The 27102-nt window shown below is 36.8% G+C and overlaps 1 protein-coding gene across 4 annotated transcripts in view; it reads left to right on the forward strand.

Moving 5' to 3' along the window:
* Positions 1-26291, forward strand: part of LOC5564925 (S-adenosylmethionine synthase) — a 28364-nt gene extending 2073 nt beyond the window's left edge. For 2 of the 4 annotated variants that reach the window (XM_021848067.1, XM_021848066.1), the window contains exons 3-8: positions 14805-14882; positions 14958-15080; positions 17490-17602; positions 21241-21603; positions 21665-21981; positions 23770-26291. In XM_021848067.1, the coding sequence (XP_021703759.1) occupies positions 14805-14882; positions 14958-15080; positions 17490-17602; positions 21241-21603; positions 21665-21981; positions 23770-23875 (1100 nt within the window). In that variant the 3' untranslated portion in view covers positions 23876-26291. Of the gene's footprint in view, positions 1-14804; positions 14883-14957; positions 15081-15242; positions 15356-17489; positions 17603-21240; positions 21604-21664; positions 21982-23769 lie in introns of all 4 variants that reach the window. The other 2 variants (XR_002501005.1, XM_021848068.1) reach the window with 2 other exon arrangements.
* Positions 26292-27102: the final 811 nt, after the last annotated feature.

Below are 27102 nucleotides of genomic sequence, written 5' to 3' on the forward strand. Positions count from 1 at the left end.
GATTCACAAACAATTCTTTTAACCCTCAGTATTACCGGCATTTCGATCGATATGGACATGACTATGTTCCTTTATGATACATCACATAACAAATGGTATGCGAATTTCTTTCAAATAATTAGAAAATGTTTTACGAGAAAAACCTACAATTGTTATCCAAATACTAGTTTACGATATATCGGATGGAACTATCGATACCAAAATATCGAATGCAAACTATCGACATTCCGATACATCGGAAGTATCAGAACGTCTCTAATTCAAACCTCGCTAACTATGCGGCTATTATAAAAATAATTATGAAAATAAGCCACACGTTCGATCCTCATTTTTTAAACGAGGAAATCACAAAAATATGGACATACGTGATCTATTTTATGATGCAAATTCAGCATGCTTGATTATTACGCGTATAATTTTGAATCTAAGCCTAACATCGATATCGACATTTTTCAGCACTCTGCTCATGATTTGAATACGCTGCAAACCGTGTTCTGTTCAAGAGCCAAGCTCATGTTCTGTTCAAAATGCATCTCTGTCTTCTACACTTCCAAAACCACTAATGGTGCCCCATTTTCATTTATTAGGGTGCAGAGCTACTTGGGCACTTCCATGATTCACTTTAGCATGGGGGGTTTTCTCGGCAGAATTGCCTGAAACTTTGCATTAAGAAGAACATCAATACAATGCATATTGTGACCAGATATGAGTTCAGTAACTTTCAAAAACCCCACTGCCGAAGTGAATCAAAAGTGCCCAGAATAGGATCCAGCTCCCTACTATGATTTTGTTGATGATGTTTACATTTTAAGAAATTTTACTACCAAGAATTTCTGTTACACTGGTTTTGTTTGTGTTGGCTGTCGTACCACGTAAAAATATACAGTGGGATTCCGTTTTTGGCAACAAAGTCGAAATTTTCAGTTGTTTAGAATGTTACATCATATTTATGGAACCAAATGATGGCCAAATTTCGGAACAGTTTACTTCGTAGCAGATTTCCGTAAGGTAAGATTATGCTTTTAATATATAGACACCATTTTCATGTCATATCAAAAGATTGAATGCAGTTAGAAAAGCATACATAAACAGCTAAAGTCAATTGATTTTACTCAAAAATTCACATATTATTGACAGGGTGGCCACCGAACCGGGAAAAGCGGGAAAAAGACGGGAATTTGAATCCACCGGGAAAAACACGGGAAAAACCGGGAATTTGAAAAGATCACCGGGAAAATCGTTTTGAACGAACATTTTCTTCAAGCTGTAATCTACAAACCTACCTCCAAAATAAGTTATAGAAAGTAGTTATGTTTAATGATATTGCCATGAGGTATCCGCAATTTTGAACAAATATCTTTCAAACATTAATGATTTAATTTCTACTAGAGGAACTTACGTATTCTCGGCAGTCTAAGCCGATGCCGCGCTTCTCTTGTAATTTTCTCGGAAATCAGCAGACAAATTCCGTGTTTGTGCGTTGCTCAATCCTCTATCCATTCACACCGACAGACTTGTCAAAATGCTTTTGGAAACGTTTTTGCAACGCTGCGAACATCTCTTGTCAATGTGACTATTGTCGGCAGCCTCATTCTCTTCGGCAACTTTTCCAAGAACTGCTGGTGAATCTTTGTTCTCGCACTGTCAGGGCTAATATTTTTGAACTTTTCTCTAACTATTTTACTCGAAGTTTTAAATCAAAGTTTAATTACTTAGTGCAGATTGGTTTAGCACTCTTCTGTAATTGCTGAATACCACAGCTAATCTTGAAAACAAGCCTCTATTTATAAAAGATTTTTATGATTTTAATAACGATCAAGCTGTTTCAGCTCAGATAAAATGTGTAGGATATCCATACAAAATGCATGTCGAGAGGGTGGGTGAATGTCAAAAATGGTAATTTTCGTTGTTATTAAAATTGTGAGTGAGCTCTAAGTAAGTGCTTCTACATGTGACCTTGTTTCATCCATACCTTGAACTTGTTTGCTGTAGAGAAGAAAATACAAAGGATTAAGAATTGAAATAATTTCAATTACGGTAAAGAACTACTTGGGTATCTTGATGATTTGCTTAGCCACCTGGGGCTTTTGTCGGCCAAATTATCTGAAATTCAGCAATGGATACACTTAAGATGATTATAAATCAAAGCCAAACCTCGAAATTTCAAGAGCACGAGTCTAGAGAAGCAAACAGAGCTCTGAGCTAAATTTTTGATAGTTTTATCATCACCAGAATGCAACCAATCAAATTTTCAACGCGTACCGTTGTCAGGTTCTCTAGATCTTAAAACTTGAACTTGAAAAATCAAAGTTTGGTTTAAAGGGAATATTGTTGGTAAATATGGTTCACATAGCATTCAAATTAAACTCCTGTCGTGTGAAGAGTAGAATTTGTTTCCATTTGCATAATTAATCAACTCTTTCCCATGATAGATAGCTTCAAACCTCCATTGACGAACGCGAGACAAATCGATTCAGATGAATATTGTACTAAGACATTTTTTCAGAATAAGATTCTATATAGATTAAACCAATCTAATAGTCAACTTATTGTTACAACAGTGAAACTATTGATAAACATTCAAATTACTATAGAAAAACAACTAAAAAACTTTGAACCGATTTCAAAAAAAAAAAAAACAATGTTACAGTGCTCTTCATAAAAAAGATTTTTAATATGGAAAAAGTCTATTAAAGTCGTCGGAAAGAATATTTTAAAAACCGGGAAAATTATGTAAAATATACCGGGAAAACCGGGAAAAAAGCGGGAATTTCAAAATCGAAATTTGGTGGCCACCCTGTATTGACTACACCTTCAATGCGTTTTCCAGAGGAATATGGGTGTAAAAGTCCAATATAAATGATTACAAAATGGTATATAACAGTGGTGCTTAACATGCGGTCCTCAAGCCGCACGAGGCCATCATGATTCATGACTGTGGTCATTATTTTAATACAATACACAAATAAATTTATTATCAGTTTATTTTGAAATAAGTGTTGATTGTGTTTTCGAAGTTGAACTTGTATATTACAAATCAACCATATGAAATCAACGGAAACTCGCTCGAAAGGAATTTTTAGGTGCTCTTCAAGAATCTGCAGGAACCCACTAGAACTCTAAAGTAGCACGCCAGGAATTTTCAGGATTTTGCTTAGGATTCGGATAGGAACTGAAATCTTCCCAAGAGCTCGCTAGAAATTTTCAGGACATTTTATGATTCCGCTGCGACATGTACTAATCTGCTAATATCAACGCAAAGATTGCGCTGCTGCGATATTGCTGACAATTCTCAAGTCTGCAATGGAAACTCTTCTAAGTCCATTAGAATTTTCCAGATTACCGCAAGCAATCCCCAAATTCCTTTGGAAACCTATTCAGAATCCACATAATGCCAGAACTACTCAAAATATCAATAGAAATCTACAGTATTTCGCTAGAAATTCACATGACGCCGTTAAAATCTTAGCATTTACAGGTCGGACTCGATTATCCGGAGTGTCGATTTTTTTTTCACTCCGGATAATCGAATTTTCCGGATAATCGAATCACTAAGAAAAATATTGAAATCTTTGATAAAAGAAGTATAATATTGTCTTTTTTCGTTATTTTATTTATATGATGCGGTGGTGTAGCCAGAATTTTTTTCTAGGAACAGTACGGGCCTTTACAAGAAAAACAAATTTTTGACCAGCATACACAAAAAAACACTTTTTCAAACCCCCTCTTCTTAAACACGTTCTTAACTGCCAAATCATTCATATTGTATATGACAATACCAAATTTTCTCTGATTTATGCATAAAAATTGAAAAACAAGAACATCAAAAACCAAATTCCGGATAATCGAGTCTAAAATTCCGGATAATCGAATCCCGGATAATCGAGTCCCCGGATAATCGAGTCTCCGGATAATCGAGTCCGACCTGTACTAGGAATCGCCAGATTTCGCAAGTCGCAAATTTTCCAAGTCGCAAATGTGTCTGACATTATTTTTGAAGTCTGTATTAATGGAAATATGAAATGCGCAATCAGTGACCATGACTGAACGGAAGTAAGCAGAGTTTATGCCGATAAAAATAACGGTGGATGTTTTCTTTGTAAAGCCCACTGTCAGCTAGTTTCGGACTTGTATGCGAAGCACGGAGAAGTTATCGGTTCTGGATCACCAATCCAGATGATCCTAGTCTTAAAAAAGGATGCCAAACGAAAGGGTGCAACGGGCACAAGAAGTACTTGGCGACGAGGTTGATGTAAGTAAGCGACTCTCCAGTGTAAAAATCTGAATGAGGTCACCTATGCAGCGGTCTCGGCTGCCCTCAAAGAGCAGTGTGACATCGACGTAGCCGGTAAGGCCATCCACCTTAGAAAGGGCCCTCAGGGCATTCAGGTGGCGGTGATCAGGCTGCCGGTTGCAAAGGCCAACAAAGCGAATAACTTTGGCATACTCAAGGTAGACTGGTCGGTTTGCCGTCTGAGCATCCAACAGCCTCCTGAAGTTCAGTGTTTCGGGAAGGGCTATAAGTCGTGGGATTGCAATGGTCCCGACAGAAGTAAGATGTGCTGAAAATGCGGCACCGAAGGCCATAGGGAAAAATCGAACAGTTAGGGAGTTGGACCCTATTCTTGGAACATTCTTTCCACTACTTACTTGATCGTTTTCGGATTAAAATAGATTCCCACGATTGCGAAATGCTTTTAGGGTTGTTTTCGTTAAATTATGCCTTAGTTATTAAAAACAAAATGAAAAGTGTAGAAAAAATATTTTGCCTGTCCCATTCAGGTGATGTTGTGCTTGATTAAGGCTCAAGAATCCATCATTCAATCATCAACAGTCATCAAAAATGAAAAAGCAGTTTTTTCGTTCAAATTTAAAAATATTGTCATGAAAATCTATCATTGTATTACAGATAGCTAGTGTAATACAATGATACATTTTTATAAACATTGCTTCAGTTTTGAGCAAAAAAATTGGATTTGCACTAACAACACTAATCAAATTATTGCTGATTTGGTACCTCTTTTAAGGTCATGTTTTTTTAAGATCACTTTCATAGAGCTATCAAATCGTAAAACTCACGGTGTACTATATTAAGAAGGTGATATATTCCGAAAACTGACAGCTACTTGACGACGTCATTCCGATCCACCTTGAACAAATTTGCGAAAAAAATGATCTAGTGGTTCGGAAGGTATATGGTACGATAGGAGTGACGTCACATGTTTACAATCAAACTAGATATTGACATCAGTAAAGAGCCTGCCTTGTTCATTTTTATGCCATGGTAAAACTATTTTAGCAACACTGAATCGCGACGAGAGCGCTGTCGTCGCCGCCTACTGCAATCGTAAAGGTGAAACACTGCGGCGTTGCTATCAAGTAGGATGTATGAACAACGCGCGAATAGAGCAAAGAGCGCGAATATTGATTTTCAGCTTCTCGCGCAAGTCATCGGTCTACACATATGTACCTATGATGCACCCCTGGAAACAGAAAACCGCGCGGCATGGAAAGCACGTGGTGAGCTGGCTAGTCTATGGTCTGCCATCGCACACTTGGTGTTTGTATGATTAATATTCATTTGCAAAATGTGGAGCGCTGCCGGCTATTTTGGGAGTTCTATTTTAGAACTGATTTTTGTTGTGCACAGCGAACTTACTGATGAGGGAGATCTTGGATGAGAATAATGGAAAAACACATTGTTGTTCAAGATTCCGAGTAGCTCGCTGTTGCGAAGAAGAACCCCTTATCAATGGAATCGGGGTTGAACTGTATGACCGCGAGGTATGACGCTAATTCCGGTGTGTAGTCGTGCAGTGGCTGTCGCGTGTGAGTTTAAAACAAGCGCCATAGATGGTTTAGTGAGAAGCATCCTGCTTGGCACCGGTCTTCTGGTCCGACCGGTATCGATTTTATACCTTTTTTGCACACTTCGCGCGCGGTATTAGTAACTAGTTCGCGGAAACTCACACAATACCTCTCTATCAGCATGTATACAGTGTGGTTGGTTTTGTTTTGATTCTTTTTCTGTGGCACTTTTGCTTCGGTTTGTGTTTAACGTGTGGAGTTTGCCGGAATTAGATACAAACGGTCGGTAGAAAACGAAAGTTTCAACTAGAAGCTTAATTTGAAATTCAAATTGCTGATCTATGATTGAATTCTTAGCAAGAGCGACAGAGCGTTTCCTGTTTACAGAAATGGTACAGGTCGGACTCGATTATCCGGAGTACAGATTTTTTTTTTCACTCCGGATAATCGAATCCTCCGGATAATCAAATAACTAAGAAAAAAATTGAAATCTTCGATAAAAGAACTTAAATAATATATTTTTTGTTGTTTTATTTATATGATGCGGTGGTACAGCCAGAAATTATTTCTACAAACAGTAGGGGTCTTTACAAGAAAAAAAATTTTTTTTTGACCAGCATACACAAAAAACCACTTTTTTAAACCCCCCTTTTCTTAAATACGGTCAAAACTTCAAAACCATTCATATTGTATATTGGAATACCAAATTATCTCAGATTTATGCATAAAAATTTAAAAACAAGAACATCAAAAAACAAACTCCGGATAATCGAGTCTAAAATTCCGGATAATCGAATCCCGTATAATCGAGTCCCCGGATAATCGAGTCTCCGGATAATCGAGTCCGACCTGTATTCATTTCCTTGTTTGATTTTACTTACAGGGATGCTACCAAGTCTATTTAAGACTCGGTCTCTATTTCAATGCAAATCTCTAAAAAGTCTCTTTTTAACGGTAGTCTGAAGTTTCTTGTTTTACTAAAATGGTCTCTACTTTCCTTTTTCTCCTAGCAGTGAATCATAGTGCAAACTTAAAGAGGCTCCAGGAAAACCTTAACCACGTGATTATTATCAATGAACTTCTTCCCAAATTCCTGGATAAAAAACTAGGAATTTATCTTGTGATTTCACAAGCGATTTCTTCTGGAATAATTTCTGGAAATCACCAGGCATTCCTTCAGAAATTCCCCTAGAGATTTCCCAAGAATTCATTCCGAAAATCATTCGGAATTTCGTCTTGGGCAGTACTGTTAAAAATTATAAATATCACGTGACTTTGATAATATATTATTGCTGATATATCCTTCCGCGTGGAAAAAGTCATCTGAAAATGTTTTCCCGGTGACATTTTCCGAATCACTATCGGTTGACAAAACTTGCTGATGCTATATTTCGCCTGGGGTAGGGTCGGTGTTCCCTTAGGGGACAGTCCCCTATAGTCGCACTAGTGGCTTTTTACGGCTGTTTTGCTATGAATTTTTTCAAAATATTTTTTGACATGGAGGTCAGGAGCTATTTATCTAAGTACAGTGGGATTCCGTTTTTGGCATGCTCCGTTTTTGGCATGCTCCATTTTTGGCACCCTCCGATTTTGGCAACAAAATGGATCCGTTTTTGGCAACATATCTGAAAACCATTAAAATTAGTAAACTTTTGTAAATATCTGAGTGTTTTTTGTGTTAGTAATTTGAAAAAACATGTCAGCTTCATGTTTTTCGCATTCCACCGCTCAATTTTCGTTGATATTCCCCCAAATAACGCGTACGCGCATTTTTACTTCTAAAATCGTGTGTTTGCAACGTTTCATAAAGTCATTAATCTCTATGAGTATCTCAACTAGAGTTCCAATATCTTTTCTCAGGCATTCACGCTGTATGACCAGCCCACTTGAGAATGCCGGTAGGTGATACACATTTTTCTCAAAATTTGGAAAAGCTTGTTTGAAAAAAGTATCGACACAACAAGTCTATGATTTTCTATCATAGCCTCGACTCTTCAGTTCACTGTTCCTTTTATTGTGAAATTACGTGCATAACGTATGTAAAACCATGTAAGTTGGGTCTCTTAACTTTTTATGGAATTTTTTCGACAGTACCTAGATAAAAAAATGACTTATAAGCTGCTTCTATATGCTGTTTTGCCACCATGACACATGCAAACACAGTCGTAACTATACTTTATTTTCAATAAGGTAATTGGGTTGTTTAGTAAAGAAAAATTCACAGTTTATTGCAGCTTGATCGAAAGAGCACATCATTCTAAGTATAACACGGTTTTATTGCACTCCAATATCTCAATGTTGATATTATAAATGATTAACAAAAATTTCAATCCGTTGACTCAATGACGTTTCAATTTACACAATGACAGTTCGTCCCGAAGTAAAATTTGCCGAGGGGTGATTCAAAAGTGATTTCCATACTAATTTCAAACGTGTTTTAAAAATAGTTCCAGGTAACGGAAAATTGTGAAACTTTGGATTCTAGTTCAATTTTTAGTGTAGATTCGGAATATGTAAGAAAATTGATACCCCTAAACAAGCCAATTGAAGTGTGCGATGAATACGATAGAGACTCAGTAAAATTTATGACATTTGAAGAAACGATATTATATTGCTCAGACTGGAGTATAGTGCGTGCCACACCAAGATTTAATTTAAGCATGCGGGCCGCATGGATCCAAATTTTCCTAACGATATCCTGGTGATCCTTACCTAGGTCTAGGAGTCTGAAAAGATATAATTAGTTGCTTGAGACGCTGTGCAAAATCTGTCGATTCCTTGTAAATTCATATGGTCTCAGACGTCCTGTGAGTTTCTAGCGGAATGCTGTGATTTGCTAGTTGTATTCTGAATATTTCTAGCAAAATCTTGAGTATTCTGAATAGATTTCCAGCGGAATATGGAGATTGCTATTGGTTTTCTGGGAAGTTTTATGAACTTTTGAGAATTTTCAGCAATAATCGCAATTGTGGGCCACAGCCAAGCGTCTTGTGGGCCACATGTTAAGCACACTGTTCTATTCCATTTTTCAATTATTTTTAGGGGAATTTTCCATCTACATTTCTGTGGAAAATCCAAATGAATGCTTAGTCAACATTCAGTTTCGAAATATATTATAGAATTTGTATATTCAGATTCATTGTAGCTGTCTCTGTGTGCCCTTTTGACTGTATTAAATCATTTTATATAAGATACTATGCAAAGAACATAATTTTGAAGAGCCATTTTCAATTGATCGAATATTGTCAAATTTGGCAGCAGAAGCTATAAACCACCAGCCCCGTCATTGTAAAATTTGACGCTTGGACTCTAAAGAAAAAATGTTATGCTATGTTTATTGAATTAGAAAAATCATTATGTTTTGTTACACCTAGAACTTTTTTGTAAATATGTTTTTTTATTAAAAGTATTGTATTTCTGATTTTTTTCAGTACTTTATGGATTTTTTTAAAGGTTGCTTATGTATGTGATTATTGTTTTTTCACGGCCTATGTATAAAAATAGTATTCATAAAGCTTATAAAACATCATTGAAGGTACTTCAAAAATCAAAAGTGTGTGAAGCGTCTGTCACAATTAATATGACAGGTCTATAAATTTTTAGCATAGGCCTGTTTTACAAAAATCCGCTTCGAAATTGGCCATTTGGAAGTCCGTCCATCACTTATCTCCAAAATGATGATTTAATAATGTCCAAATGACATTCTTGAGATTTAAAAAAAAATGGCTTCCGATTTTGGCACGGTTCCGTTTTTGGCAACTGAAAATTTCGATTTTGTTGCCAAAAACGGAATCCTACTGTACCAATGATACACAGCTTGATTTTGTTCAAAAAATGATCGAAATAATTAGTTTTGCTTAAAATTTAAGCTCCCTTGCGCCTATAGTTAACCTATTGTTCCTATAGTAGCACTACTGAGAGAAACTATTTTTTATTATACGAAATAATTAATGAATTAAGTACTTTTTTTACAGCAAACGAAAGCTTTTGATCCACACTTTGAAGGAAAAATATAAAAGCTTTGTAAAAATACGGTTTTGATTAGTATTTTGCCAACGCCGTGATGCTAGTGCTACTATAGGAACAGAAATTATAAATAGTGCTACTATAGGCACATGTATTCCTATAGTGGCACAAGCGATAATAAATGCAAACATATGAATTTTCGCAGTTTTCATATTTTTCCCACAAAACCAAGATAAAAAGCTTTCAGATGATGTAAAAATAATGACGCTAGCGTTATTTTTCGATTTTATACGAATATTTGTTCTTAGCTATGCGGCTATTAGTACATCGACCCTAGCGTTATTTTTTTGATTTTACACGAATGTTTGTTCTTAGCTATGCGGCTATTGGTACATCAACCATAGTGCTATAAGAATTTTAAATTTTCTCAAATTTTGACATTTAACAGCACTGGTTTTGGGTAGATTTTCGTGAACTGGTTGCCAATTTCAAAGAAAATTGCCTACATTTAGGCGTTTAATGTAGTTTATTCTTTAATTCACAAAACTCAAGTCTAAAATTCATCGAAGTATAAACAAGTTGTAAGATTTTTGAGACTTGATTCAGATGCAGGGACGCCATATTTAGTGAATAGCATATTTCCTTAGTTTTGGATTTTATCGCAGTAATTGATCAGATTCACCACGGTTTAGTTTTTGATTCCATTTAGCATTTCTGAAAATCGTTTTTGTCATTATTACAATATTTTGTCAAAATTTCGTTTATATAATTCGACAAACATCCAACCAGAACTGGTCAACTTCACCTAATTTTATGGTACCATTCAAAAACTTCCTAAAAAAAAAAAAATCCGCCAATTCTTCCATCGTTTTTTCTATAAATACTCTAGCAGATTTTTCAAGGATTCCTATAGATCTTCCAAGGAAATCCTTAAAGGTTTTTTCTTATAAAATTCGTTACTGTTAGATTTTTTTTTATATGCGATCTCCCAGTTATTTCTTTATGGATCCAGCCATGGTTTGTTTCAGAAATTGCTCCTAAATCCCTTCAGGAAATTTTTCATGAAATCCATAGATGACTTTTCAAGGACTTGCTTGCTTGCTTGAATTGATTAATCAGCGATTATTCCAAACAATTATCCAGGGATTCGGGTAATAATTTTCCTAATAATTATCTTAGCAATTTATCTTGCAAAACTATCTAGACCTTCAGGAATCAGGAAGTTTTTTTTAGCAAGGACCTTTAAAGCAATTTATCCAATAATTTCCAAAAACAATTCTTGACAACATCCTTTTAAAATTTATTGGATAAATTCTCTGAGTACTTTCGTGAGAAATTATTTAAAGAATTACTGGAGAACTGAAGGGATCTTAAAAAAAATTGAAAGACTATATTGAAGGAAATCAAAACAAGAAAATGCATAAAAAATTGAGTTGGTTTAGAATGGTTGTGATAAAATCTCCATAACCAGAAAAGCATGTTTTTATAACTTAAACCAACGAAAGTCATTTGAAAATTGAGTAAAGATGTATTTCTAGACTAAACTTTAGCGTTTGATAGAGGGCTTTAGGACCCTATTTGATGAAAAAATCGCTCGATGAACTCTTGGAGGACTTAATATTTTCTTAAGACATTTGCGAAAAATCTTTGGAGAAATCCCCCAAAAGAATTGTGGTGGAATCTCTAAGGTTATCATTGAAAAAAAAAAAAAGATAGATTGAATTTTTAAAGGTATTCTAAACGAAACTTTTCAAGATGCCCGTTAAAGAATACACAAATAAATTTCTGATGAAAGTAATACCTGGGGAAAACGTTGGACAAATATCTGAATTAGTTTCTAAAGAAATTCCTGAGGAAAAAAAATGAATAAATGCATACAGAAATCACAGACAAACAGACGTCACACTCTCATCATTGTCCATCGACCACCTTTTTAACGGTCGATTCAAAAATATGGTAGGTGGCAAATCCGCCACCCGCAGCGCTCGCATCGTTTTTGTTCGTGTTTGACGTTTACACACTACCGCCATCTGTTGGCCTGTCGGCCAAACGCACCGATTTTAGCATTGGGCGTACATGTCCTCGTGACTATGATTTTGATCGAGATTTGTTCTAAGTGTTACGTCTGTTTGTCTGTGCAGAAATATTAGCATTAATATTTTTTCCGCAATCACTCGTAATGTCTCGAGTAATACGAGTATATTTTGTTAGAAAATAGTATAGATATCTATGCTCGATTTTCTTAAAAGTTCTAATTAACACTCCTTTTTCCTTGTTTTACTATACATGAGTAGTAGGGTGCAACTTATTTTTAGAAATCTCTCAAACACAAAAATTTGAGTGCTCTTTTGAACTCAAAGCACATAAGGGCCTGTTCAAAAATGTGGGTATCCTCAAAATGTTCTTACAAAATTTGGAAAATATCCATACAAAAAGCGTTTCGAGATGGTAGGTAGGTATCAAGAATGGCCATTTTTGACGTTACGAAATTTGTGAATGAACCCTACGAAGAGACACCTCAAAATTTGAACGAAAAATATTAAGATTTAAAGTTGGCGCAGGTGACTTGAAGGTGAATTTTCAAGTTTTAAATCATAAACATTAATAAAGTCTTAAACTTTGTTATTTTTTATACAATTTCGAAGCTTCACTGAAGCATCGTTCTCCTTAAAATTAAATTTATGAAAAATTTATAGAGCATGTTTTTTTTCAAATCAAAGCAAATGTTAGTTAAAAATAGTTTTTTTTATTTTCATTTTTTTTCTCATTTTACTAAAAAAAACAACTGCATTTGCCCATAACTTCATAAATACTTAACCGATTCCAAAGATATTTGCATGATTTTAAAGCCAATTTAGTTGTTTTTAAAACTGTGTATACAACTCATTTAATTTGAAAAACTATTTTGTTTTTCTTTTTATTTTGATTTAGTTGTTTAACACATACTATTTGAGAACATGATTTTTCATTAAAAAATGATTTTTTTTCAGAATATTTCAATATTTTTTTCTCCGAAAATAACATTTTTACTAAGGTACCGCGGGGTAAGTGGGTAAATGGGGTAAGTGAAAACAATTGATATATTTTACTGAATATGTGAATTAACGTTTTAAACTAATGCGTAAATCTTTGAGGCCATTGAGAACATTACGATAGGTAACAGATTTCTGAGATTTTTCAGCCATTTTTGCATAATAGAGCAAAACATTGTTAACCTGTCAACTGTTACTCCGTAACAAGTTGGCAGCGCACAATCTTATTCTAATATTTTCAGTGGAAAAAAGTTGCGGAAAATAATTTCCTGTACCACTTTTTAGTTGTCCTCTGTGACAGTTTCAAACTGCAATAAAAAAAGTTTTAGAATTAATTCGACGTAGACCTAAAAATAACTAAATTTAAACACCGTCGATTTATTTATCAGGTGGGGCAAGTGAAAAGTTTATCATTAGAGATTGAATTTGAGTTTTCTCTTTAAGTAGCCATAAGTAAACATGGTTCGCAATTATCATAGAAAAACATAACGTGCTGATAATTCAAGAAACACTATACTCAAGCGTTAAAAGCTATTAGAAATCATAGAACTTCTCTAAAATATGTTGCTAAACATTACAATATTAATATGTCTACTTCGGGCAGCCAATTAAAAGGAAGACGTTGACTGAAAAGTTGCAATATTAGAGAACACACGGAAATCTCGTGGAATGTCTATGTAAGCTAGTTCAAAACATAAAAATGGGTATAGGTCTATCCACATAAAAAAAGATTCTAACTACGTTATTGAAGGATTCCGTTTGATTTCTCCCGAAGAGTTATCCGACGTCATATTCGAAATTCTCAAAAACAAATAACGAGCGGTGGAAATTCTACCGAGCAGAAATGCATTTGCTGTCCTATAATGTAAGAACTAACATTGGAAATATTTCAGTTATAATGTTGTCGAATCATTTCAACTAACATAACTGAACTTTTGGGGCAAGTGAAAAGTAAGGAGACATTTTTCAAAAAAAATTTCTGTATTTTTTTCTTCAATTTTTCACAAAAATCAATTTCAGCATGCTGCTTATATTTGATGGGAGTCAAGCTAAAAAATATACACGACCTCATTTGTTTTAATTTAAAGTCTCTAGAATTTGAAGAATCTCAACTATGCGAATTCCATTACCCACTTGCCCCACGGTACCTTATAAAACTAAAGTTTATAAAGCATCTTGTTAGAACTACGAGTTGAAAAGTACACATACTTTTTAATAAACTTACAAATATTTCCGCCACAAAATTAATTAAAAATTGATGCTTCTAAGAAATGGAAACACTCAGTTTCAGCTTAAATATGAATGTTTGGCTGTCAAAACTTGAAAAATAAGGTTTTAAAAAAACATGATTTGGGCAGTTTTCATATGGTCAAAATGACTTTTTTAGCAAAGTGAACTTAATCGATTGGTCACCACCAGCAAGTGACCAATCGATTAAGTGTTCAGCTTAAATGGATGTTCGATTCTCCAGATTTGTGCTCTTGAAAATTTGAAGTTTGGCTTCGATTCATCTTCACCTTAACTGAGACTAGTTTTGATTTTAGACAATTTTGATGTTCCACGAAATTCTCATAAATTTAATTTAGAAGAGAATGATGTTAAAAGCCTCAAAATTTGATTCAAAATGGCAAAGTTATGAAACCTTTCCTGAAGGTCATATTTTATAACTTGAAAATTCTCCTTCAAATCGCTTCCGCCACCTCAAAATCTTAAAATTTTTAGCTCTTATTCTGAGGTACCTATCTCTGTTCATGTGATTTGAATTCAGAAGAGCACACGAATTGTTGGTTTTAAGAACACCCTAATGAGTTTACTCTTTTTGGTTTATGTTTGGTCTCTTTTTATCAAACATGAGGTCTCGTAAAGTTCCTATCATTAAGACGCTCACTCGCAACTCATTCATCTTTCTCATTATCAAGAGTTTTAAATCTCCCCATCATGTTTATGAAAAGAAAAATTGTGCATTAACATATGCTTTTGTTGTTGGGTTATTTTCAGACAAGATGTGCGATCAGATCAGTGACGCCATCCTGGATGCACATCTGCAGCAGGATCCGAACGCCAAAGTTGCCTGTGGTAAGTGTTAGCTACTGCGAGATTACGCTAACTTTGTTGAGCACTTCGACAATTGATTCTTATTCTACTTGCCAGAGACCATCTCTAAGACTGGAATGATTTTGCTGTGCGGAGAGATCACCTCGAAGGCCGTCATCGATTACCAGAAAATCGTTCGCGAAACCGTCAAGCACATCGGTTATGATGATTCCTCAAAAGGTAAGGTTCTTCTCGGCTGATGGCCTGTTAGTTCGTTGAAGTTTTCCACGTTGCGTCCTCCAATCTCGGCGGTATTTCATCGTCCGGACTCGGTTGAGATTTGGGTTGAATTGTACTCTTATTATCGTGTGATGCTAAACTGCAACCATTCCCATTTATTAGGCTTCGATTGGCGTACGTTGAATTTGTTGGTCGCTATTGAACAGCAATCGCCGAACATTGCTCAGGGTGTGCACATTGATCGCGACGAGGATAATGTCGGAGCTGGTGATCAGGTACCTACACGCAAACAGTATTGGATTAATAGATAATAGGACATGCAACTAAGTCTAGGGACCATTCATCGGATGTTTCGCTGTGTTCGTCGTGTTCAAAACCCCTTATCAGAATCATTCTCATTTTCATTCAATGGCTTCCTAACTGTAGAATATGGATTATCAACCACGTGACGCAAAACTTACACACCAGATAATGAAGAACTTACGGAAGCGATGATTTTGCATGGATTCTTAACGTCTCAAAAGTCTACGCAGGGAATTCACTATACTAAGCATCTAAATTCCATAGAAAAGCATGTTCTCAACGTAGTGTTTTACGTAACCATCAAAAGGTCCACCCAGGGTTATCAGCAGCGGAAGAAGAAGGGACACTATTGAAGGCTGAATTTTTGAGTTCTCGTGTTCATTAAGCGATTATCGAAGTGATTGAACATCAGTCGGCGGCGGTAGCAATTCTCTAAATATTGCGTCAGCTAATTTTTCCGTAGTTCCCAAGGGAAATATAACTGCACCCGTTTACCACGTATTGAACGCGTGGATTTGATGGTTATCAATTTCTGTTACAGTAACGTGATACATACGTAGTGCAGGATCGCAGTTTGTGTCGTGGAAATGGCCGCCGTTAATTGATGCTTTGCTTGCAATGAGTAATACGAAACTGCATTGCGTCTGAATCAAGTTGTGACAACGGGATTCCACCATGTGGATAGGACTATCCCTAACTTAGCTGCAATACCGAGCACCAAGAAACTGCTATCCTTTTTTTAATTTAAGGGTGTGGGCCTTAATATTCGAGAACTTTTTGAATTGGTGAACAGGCATAACATTCAGTTCTTTCTGGTAAGCAATAAAGAAATACTGTTTCGAAACAACGGAGCTGGTCAATTGATGAAGTACGCCGATGCAATGTTCTGGTTTGTTGGTTAATAGCCAGTAATCTTCTAACAAAATATGTTATAATGAGGTCTGAAATAAGACATTGCAAAAAAAATCGTCAGAATAGCTACACGGATATCCGAGAACATCTGTTTCCCTGAATAATTTTCATCCGAACCAAAATCCACACTCCGAACCCGAAACTCCTGACGTCGCTAAATATTCTCCGCATGCATGCGTCTCGTGTTCCAAAAAGCACGTGTCTCCGATTCCCTCTAAGCCCGGTAAATTCCTCGTGGCACTGTTACCATGCCGGCATCGTCTCACAAGGCAGGTCGTTCGGTTTCATTGAACCAATCCAGCCAGTTCGTGTTCCCCCCCAATGCTTGATCCTGTCCACGATCGTCTACATAAACATCATTCTCGTTTTTCGATGAGTCGCTATGCGGTGGCATAGCGCTGTTTAGTCGCCAAAGTGTTAATTCAAAACCGGCCATCGTCTGGACATCGGAGATGAGGAGTAGCGGGTCTCTGTTAACGTTTGCCTTGCACTTCGTCGTCCTGGAGCGATATCTGGAAGCGATCAAGATTTTGTTGAATGTTTCTGCGCCCGTCGTCTTTCAATTTTGTTTATGTCAACGGCACGCGAACTCTGCAAGGGTGCAATGATCAGCATCTACCTACAACCGAAGTCGGGACCGGTAGAAGATCGAGAAGATACAGGGACTCAATTAGATATTCGTGCAGGGCACTGTTTTCACATAATCAAGTTGGTAAAAAATGATTCATTGAATATAAAATAATTTATCAATAATGGAGGTCTGTTATTCGACAGTCATAAACTGTTTCCATTTACTTTCATCTTTGAGACAATGGAGAATTATTGAATGGACTATATGAAACTAGAGCAAAGTTGTGAAAAATACCACTATTACAATCATTGTTGCTTATGACGTTCATTTTTGAGCTCAGAAAATTGTTTTAGCATAACTATGACACTTAAGAGTTTCATTATTGATAAAGTATTCTGAAGTCGCCATATCAATTGATAGTTCTATATCAACATTAAATGAAAACAGTGCCCTGCAATAATATGAATTTGAGTCACTGTCCATCACTTTCGCGAAAACCTTCGGCTAAGTGGGATATTTACTCATCGTCTCTGTATTTGCACGTATTTTCCTATTTTCCATCGCATGCAACCTGGGAATTGAATGGCGCATCAACAAACAATCACATACACATTACCACATAGGATTCGATTACAAAACCTGTAACGTGTTGCTCGCACTGGACCAACAATCACCCAACATTGCCGCCGGAGTGCATGTGAACCGTGCTGAGGAGGAAGTCGGCGCCGGAGATCAGGTTAGAGGACACTTACCGTCATTATCATCTTTAGCCATTCATTAATCGCTGAAAGAGACCCCCAACACTCTACTAAAAAATAAACAGGGAGCGATAAGCTCTTCTGCTTGACGACGTGCTTCTCCAACACACGGCGTCATTAAACTCTACGAGGTTATCGCGGCCAGACTTCTTTTCCTTCCAAATTCAATACCGCAACGCTCGGACGATCTTTTGGCAATTTCGTAAGACGAAAAATAAGCCTGGTGGCGATAAGTTATGTCGGTGACGCGTGGCATGATTGGGTAGTATAGAGGTATAAATTATCGCATGTTTCGGTTTAACTTATTTGGACGAATTATAAACAATTGGACTAATCGCGCCGAGAGGCACCCATTCATATTCTCGATCACGAATCGTGTATAACCCTCATCATATTCACAATCGCAGACTAAATAAACAAACAGTATTCGTATCATCTTTCGCCAAAGTCGTCCACGATCAAATCGTATAGGTTCGACGAATACGACATCATCATCGTTTGACGAACAATCTGTTGAATTCTGTTTTTTTTCGCTAATGTTTGAGCGCTGTTTATACTGGTTGACCCCTTGGCTACTGACCGGATGGTTTGTTTGCTGGCCGTTTTGGGTACAGCGTAATACAGATTATCTTCTGAAAAGAATGACGCACGCAAAATCTGGCGGTCAGTGAAAATCTACATGTTTCGCTCTGAACCAATTCGATTTTTCACTTTTAGAACGTTTAACTTCCGGATTTACAAAACGACGAAAGTAAGATTTTCAACTTTCGCAACCTAACCACGACTTAGGCTGAATATCGAGTAAAAAATAAATATTCGCAAAATTACAGGCAATCAATGCGCTTGAAAGATATTGTTTGCAAGCAGTTATTTGCTACGTACTATTGCCTTGCGGAATAAGCGAAATATGCACTTCAACAGAAAAGTAATCGCCTATCTCGATGCGTGGGAAATTTCCTGAAAGAAATGCTCAAGAAAAGCATTTTTCTTTGATCGCAGTACGCAGTTGAAATGAAATGTCAATTCAAATGGAGCTCTTGTCCTATCCTTTTGCACGGTACTTACGAAGTGGATACTACCCATTAACCATGAATCAAAACAAAACACTAATTTGGTTCTTCACCCAAACAATAACTGATGAAATACTCGCAATGCAAATTTCCATATTTCACGTTTGCGTAAATAATCGCATGAGTTATTGATCACGTATCTCAGAAGGACCGAAATCATGAATGATTTGGTTGTCGATTCCTTGTTTGTTTTGTAGAATTACAGCACATTTCTTTGATGTTAACAACGAAACTAGGTTTTCAAGGGTTTTATGACAGATCTTTTGATCAGCTTTATTGAGTGATTTTACATGAAAATCTCAAGCGACAAAACCTTTATGATTTTGCTATTGCGGAAGAGCTCATTGACTATAAATTTGAGTGTGAGTCTGCCAACAGTTCCTAGAGGTATACATAGAAGATTTCTGGCATGTTTTTGGTCTAATCATTGAAAAAAAAAAGTTTCTGCTTCATGGCGAGATCCTCGAAAATTATCCTGGAAGTTCCATGGCGAGCTATTGATTGAATGCAGATTGAAGAAATTCGAAATACTCAACTTTTCTCAATTAAATAATTGATGAAATCGTCTCGAATCTATCATCAGGACTAATGAGATTTTCTACTGATGTCTGTTGTAGATTTTTGAAAGATTTTTGTGAAGGTTCTTGTCGAATACCTATCAAGAATTAAAAAAAATAACTTTATAAATAGGTAAATCCGTTTTTGTAATAAAAAAGGGCGTTGGTCGGCTTCATTAGCAAACTTCTAAAGTATGCAGAACAGCTTGCTTGGTGGATATCTAACAAAGCTTTGGAAATTTTTTTCTTGAGAACTTTCTAGATTCAGGCGGAACTTTGTAAAAATCCTTCAATTCTGATTAAACTGCCCCTGAAAATATCATTGGCAATTCGTTGGCTTTTAACTACCTACGTTTTTTGTTGGATTTTGATAAGTTCCTCTCTAAAACTCGAACTATTGGGAAAGATGTTGAGTGCATTCCTGGCGAGATTTTTAGTAAGCTTACCGGCACAAAATGATTTTGACAGATTTTTTTTTTTTGCATAATATGTGGTGGATTACAGACGTGGCTTTTGAGTGGCCTGCCAACATTTTCTGATTTATATTTTTGGCTTAGGCTTCCATAAACTTTAATTTGCAGAACACGCATTTTGAGGGGTCCGAGAGAGGTTTGTAGCATTTTGAAGGGGGTCGCAGCTTCAAAATGGTTGGTAACCACTGATCTAAGGGCCAACCTGCCATCTATGTTGAGGGCAAGCAGGAGATTCTGTGTGCCTGAACCTGTATTGACGATTAAATGTGAGCTTATGTTGCGAATGTTTTGCAAATTAAAGCGAATATATACGGTTTCCTGTGCACAATCTTATCATTAATATGATTGTGGAAATTATTCTTCAGAAACTATCGCCAGTAACTTCAATTGGAATGCATCTATCAATATTTTAGAAGAGCGTCACCTACGCCTTTAAACATTGCGTTAGATCGCGTAAGGTACTGCCTAAAACATTCTCTTAGAGCTGAAAAATCATCTTGATGATATCTTGAACTTTAAAGGAGAAACATCACGGATTACAAAGATGGCTACCACAATGACAGACTTGTGCCCCTACTCACGATTCCAAAAGCTAAAATAGAAACTACTTTGCTTATTGAAACATTCGTAAGATTGATGTATTTACCATTTTTTTAGGTCAAAGTTTAAGATTTTACTAAAAATCAGGTCCATGAATAGCTTCAGAGCAGTTCCTATTATTATGTAGGGATAAATGCTGCTTAACAGGAAAAGACAAAAAATAACATAGAGGAACAGAGTTTAAACAGCATTGACTTCAGGAAACGTCATGGGGACCACATCATACTCATGTCGATTTCTTTTTTAGGAACTGGGTCGGTGATCAGCACGTAGATGAACTAACGTCAAACAAATTACAGTTCGGTCGAACCTGAAGCGGGTTGGGATTGAAACTATGGTTCAGAATGGGTTTCGTTAGTTCCAACCTAGGTTTAAAAACGAATTCGACGTTATATTCAAAAACATTTCTCGGGCCGCATAAAACCTTCTCGAGAGCTGCATGCTGTCAATATAGCTGTTTAAATTTGAGATCATTATATCATATTTTTTTACAGCACAACGTTTTTCAAGTGAAACCCTACAGCAGCCTTTAGGCCACAAACAGACTTAAGTAAATTGATTTGTAACGAAAATTCTCATATACAGTTCTTCTTTATGTACAGAGATATAGACATTAACAGCTCATAATTGATCACACCAATTTTACCTTCCCAAATCCGTTAGTATCACTTTTGGTAAGCTAGTTTACGATACTTGCCAAAACAAAACTAGCTCGTATAATTTAATTCCAAGATAAAAAACAAGTAGGATAACAGATTGTTCGTCAATGCTTCATGTATCGTCCGTAATCTTTAATCGTAACAAAAAACGTACTCCCATCTTAGATTGCTTCTTTTGCATGTATCAGAGCAACAGTATTACCTTCGGTACATATTTCACTAACCCTTTCCGCCAATCGCACCGTTATTTCCCCTAGGGTTTGATGTTCGGTTATGCCACCGACGAAACGGAAGAATGCATGCCACTGACCGTGGTGTTGGCCCACCGGCTGAACGAGCGTATCGCCGAACTGCGTCGCAGCGGTGAGTTCTGGTGGGCTCGTCCGGATTCCAAGACCCAGGTTACCGCCGAGTACGTGTTCGAATCGGGTGCGTGCATCCCCCAGCGGGTGCACACCATCGTTGTTTCGCTGCAGCACTCGGACAAGATCGGCCTGGAGGAACTTCGCAAGAACATCATGGACAAGGTCATCAAGGAGGTCATCCCGGCCAAGTACTTTGACTCGAACACCATCGTGCACATCAATCCGTGTGGATTGTTCATCATTGGTGGACCGCAGGTTTGTTAAATTTGAAGCGCGGTCCTCGTCAATCTGGATTAATATTTTTCCGATCCTTTAGGGTGATGCTGGTTTGACCGGTCGCAAGATCATCGTAGACACCTACGGAGGTTGGGGAGCCCACGGTGGTGGTGCCTTCTCCGGCAAGGACTTCACCAAGGTCGATCGCTCGGCTGCGTACGCTGCTCGCTGGGTGGCCAAGTCGCTGGTGAAGGCCGGTATCTGCCGGCGCTGTTTGGTGCAGGTTGCGTATGCCATCGGTCTCGCTGAACCGCTTTCGATCACAGTATTCGATTATGGAACTTCAAAGTATAGCCAGAAGGAACTGCTGAACATCGTTTCGAAGAACTTTGACCTTCGCCCGGGAAAAATTGTCAAGTAAGTATTCAGAACGGAAATTACACTCAGTGCTGTCGTTATCAACCCTCTTTTTGCCATGGAAGCCCAAGAACTCCATTATTTTTCGACGAATTAGAAACAAACCGAATCAGATGAATACTATACCAAAGTTACTGGAAGATTCCATGCTTTGTGAATTGATCTAACAGCCAATTCGTTGTTTAATCAAGTCGTTGGAATGTCTTTTGGACATTTTGGTTTCTGTATCTTTTCTTTGTTTCCTATTTGATCTCTTTTTTTCGATTATGGGTTCTCTCAAGTTCATATTTTTAAGATACGCAGTCGTCTTTTTAGCACGACTATTTAGCACTTGATCATATTGATTGTTTATTACAGGCCTGCCCAACGTACGGCCCGCGGGCCGCATCCGCCGCTCCATTTCGTGCGGCCCGCGAAGAGCTTGAAGATTATTCTTATATCTGGCCCCATCACTGCTCTAGAAACTCTAGATCTAGATAATTGAACATTTCAAGGCTGACTATTAATACTTTAGATTCTTAAAATTTGTTTTGAGATATTTTATTTTGTAGATTCTCTACATGGTTTTTATTCATGCAAATTTCCTTGATTTCTCAAATGGTGGAAAACGTTCCATTTAAAAAATACTAAATTTTATGAGGATTAAATATGTACGAGGAATCTCGCTAATGAAATTATTCCCTATTCTATGGACAATACTGAATTAAAATCAAGTTCGAACGAAAGTTGCGATAAAAATATCAAGGCTAATCGCTTTCTTATTCAATTATAAGTTGGATTTGAACACTTGAGCATGAATTTTATAGATAAGAAAGATAATATCCAATATTAGGCAGATCCAGAGGCAGATTACTAGCTTTTAAAATTCAATACACGATTCTCAGATAAATTTTACGGACAACTTAGGCAGGATTCTCACAAAGAGCTATTTTGTCACAGAACCCTAGTAGGATTTCGCAGAATGATAGCAATAACTACTACTGAATACTGGATATTAGTATTCAAAATTGGCTTGAACTATCCTTAGTGTTTTTTTTGAGTATTCTTAGTAGAACAAAATCCTCCAGATTCTAGATCAATATTTTATAATAATTTGAGAGTGGTTCTGCAGAATATTAAGGACAATTTTCACAGAACCCTTCGTAGGATTATCGTAAAATCCAGAGCTTTAATCTCATAAAACTCTGGTCAGGTTTTTCAAACAATACTCCAGCAGAATCTTACGAAAATTTCTGATAGAATGCAGAGAATGCTTTTTATCATTCTCACAGAATTGTGAAGAATTTGTAAAAGAATCCTGTGCTGGATTTAAACATAGTCATAAGAAAAATTCTGACAGAATTATCGAGATTATCATAGAAGCAAATACAATTAATAATTTCCAAAAGATATTTTTGTAAATTTTATTTCACCTCACCAATTTTTTTTTAAATTTATGCATTAAAAATAGTTTGGCCCGCCGCACAATATTGTTTCTGAGATTTGGCCCGCGGCTTAAAAAGGTTGGACAGGCCTGGTTTATTACATTTGTGGGTCATTTGGCGTAAAGGTCATTTAACAAAACGGTCATTTGACAAGGCCTTTTTTTATCAAGAATATGCATCTTTTGAAAGAAGAGCTATAATTTAGATTATGCCAAATGGCAATTAGGTCAAGTCGCGTTATTTTTAATGGTCGGCTCACGTTTATTGCTATGTGGCACGCACTCTTTCTGTCCCAATTAGGCTTAATTAAATGACCACAGGGAAACAAATGTTGATAAATTATCTTCATATCGCAATTTTCCAGGGATCTGAAACTGAGGACACCATTCTACCAGCGTACTAGCACATACGGCCACTTCGGACGCGAAGGCTTCCCATGGGAGGAGCCCAAGGAGCTAGTGATGAATTGATTGGCAGCTGGAGCCGTTGCTTACGGTGGTCGGAGCGATTCGTTAGCCGCCACCACTACCGCAAGCAGTAGCGACGAGGCTACACCAGTAGTTTTAAAGAAAGCCAAGCTAGACGTTTAAGAGTATATTCGAGCATGAATAGGGTTTATTTTTTTAATCTGAATTTTCATCAGTTTTTTACGCGTGTAGGTGTCGTTTAATAAGTTCCCGTGACAGTTGGGCGTAGATTAGTTCAGCAGCCCTTTCCTGAGTCAATAGCCGGATTGTGTCATATTTATGAGCGGAAAATAGTTTGTATTTTCAAAGTTTATGTTTGTCTGTGTTGACAATGTGATTCCTGTACCAATTTTTCGTACATAACGGAAAGTATCCTTCCAATTTACACTTTAATAATACTACTTCAAGGTGAAACAAATTGCCAGTCTTAAACATTCGAATCGTGTAGGAAAGCAAAAAGTTTAGGAAACGTGATTAATAGAGTTTAAAAATTGTAAACGAATTTCTTCGCTCTTGCCGCCTTTGTTAGTTGGTTAGCCCCAGTCTTACTTTACACAAAAGAAAAACCATCGCAAAAAATATGTAACCATCGCAACAATGTCTCTACAATTAGTTTGTACGCTTACTTACACGCATACACTCTTTGAACATTTGGTAAAACAACAAAAAGTGGTATGTAATACACAAAATAAAAGTGACATAGTGTTTACAGAAAACTACACAACAAGTACACAAAAAATATCATAAAAAAGTAAAAAAAAAGTAGAAACATGCTGCTTGAAGCGGTTAGATATAAAACGGATCCGTGATGCTTCGACAAAGCTAGACCATTCGGTTGGCCACAGTAGGAACCCCATCAAGTGCGCTTCCAGAGCAACATCCCTTGGAAGTGCTGCCTGCTGCAAAATTCGTTGTATGACGTGAAAAAAATCAGTTCAACTGTTTCATAGCGACGTATATTTTTGACGAATGGAATTCTAGGGACATGAGGTAAACATGGAGAAGGTACGCAATAGATTCTACATTGCCATGTTGCAAACGTGAATCGAGGAAATCGGCATGAAACTAAAATATATAGAATATCAAACAGTTGCAAGTTAAAACTTCGTTGAATCTGGATTATGCTCTTGTTTATAGTACACACACATTTGTTTCATAGGAGTCATCAGAAACATCGAAAGCGTGTTTGTCCTCGACCGCATTTAAGAAGGCAATATTTTAACGTTTAAGAATCGAATGGTGCTTTTTGAAAGTTAAGCTCACAGGGATGGCTTAGTAGCTATCCATAGGACACAGCTTCTAAAAGGATAACCAAAACTACATCAATCAACTGCCAGTTTTTGTTTTGATTAGTTAATACTGTAGTCACACATTCGATAGAACTAGAACACGCTGCTCTGACCGAACAATAGTATACACTAAAAGTCATGGAATCTCCTCTCATTCTGTAGGTTGTTGTATTTCTAAAATTCAAAATCCATAAATTTGAATTCTAGGGCCACACAACCAGTCACAGAGTAAGACATATAGCATTATTAAAACATTTTGCTCAATTGGTAGCACACTTAAAGCAGTGACCATTTCTCAACAGGAATGTGCCACATTTCTTTTCCAAAACCGGGCAGCCCCGATGTCACCAACTTGTATCCGTTGTACGTTCCTCCCAAGACGAACCTACATCTGGATGGCAAACCGGCCTTGGCATCGTATACCGCTGGGCAACGCCCACCTACACAAAAATCTCAATAATCCACACGCAACGAAGTTTATTTTTTTCACATGTTCATACACGTTTTGTGTTGTGTTTACGTAAAGGAATTTATTTGTGGAAAAGAGCCATTTCGAAAACACTCCGGTCCGCTGAATGGTTGAAGGGTGCTCGCAGTGCAGCAAAAAAATCAGAAAAATTACATAAAATAGTCCCTTACTTAAGGATGTAACTGCCTCAGATGTTAGTTTGCTTTGAGTTTTGCTAAAATTTCACCAGTAGGAAGAACTAGAACGTAATTGAATTATTCTCCTAAAAGCGTTTTATTTGAACGGAAGTTTTGCCAAAACGAAAAAATCTAACGTTGGAATGCATGTTACGTAAAGTACATTTAACAAAAAGAAATATATAACCCAAACCAGAAAACCAAAAAACGAAAAAAATTGTACTGCGACACGCTTTGCGAGGGCTCGGATTCGACCAAAAATAGAGTTTGAATAGTTTTTTATTTGTCTTTAAATGAATATTCCCTAAGGTACGATTTACTTACTTACTGCTGAGAAGAATGGAAAGCGAAGAAATCTAAAACAAATACTTCAATATCAATCAGAACCAGATTGAGTTTAAGGAACAAAAGCACGATCAGAAAATTTAATAAAAAGCAGAAAATATGGAAATAAAGTCCCACTACTTCTGGTAGAGTGAAACAAAGCGAGTATTGTTATTTGACATTCGAAAAGTCCTATTGGAGGGTGTATTGCATGCTCACTAGTATGGTAGCAGAATCTCACATTATGCGGCATCGCAATCCCATATGACAGTTGTTGACCCATTGAACAACCCTAACTGAAGAGTAGTATGTCGAAACGCGTAACGTAACGACAATTGTTGCCATCGTCCTTTTCCACCGAGAAAAGCTAGTAAGGCGGCATCCACAAATTACGTAACGCTCTAGGGGGAGGGGGGGAGTAGGCTCAAGCGTTACGGCTCATACAACAATTTGAAATTTGTCATACAAAAAGCGTAACGGGGGGGGAGCGAGGTGCTCAAAAAATTCCAATTTTAGCGTTACGTAATAAATGGACGCTGCCTAAGTTTGAATAAGCATTGAAGGACGAATTCCTTGTCAAATCGGTCCGTCACAGAACTTAACCATCTTCGGTTTGTAGTAGATTTTGCACATTTTTTCAGCATGGTTGAATTAATGGTGTTTTCCATAGATAAACGATCATTTTAACTCAAGAATAAGTTATAACTTATGAAAATGGTCTGAGTTTTTGCATGGGACTTATTTGAAAAATCCTAGTTCCGAAACTGGTCATTTTAGAGAAAATTGTTCTATGTAGAATCTGTAATGAATGCTGTGGCCTACAAGAAAAAAAATATACACTCGAATAATATTTTATGTTTCATCAAGAGAAATTTAAAAATAAATCTTAAATTACACAAAAAGGGTATAACATTTTTTAAATTTTCATCATAGTATCTTGATAGGAAACAGATGTTTGGGAGTTGCATGATG

The sequence above is a fragment of the Aedes aegypti genome, chromosome 2 (assembly GCF_002204515.2).
Source record: "Aedes aegypti strain LVP_AGWG chromosome 2, AaegL5.0 Primary Assembly, whole genome shotgun sequence".
Classification (NCBI taxonomy): Eukaryota; Metazoa; Arthropoda; class Insecta; order Diptera; family Culicidae; genus Aedes; species Aedes aegypti.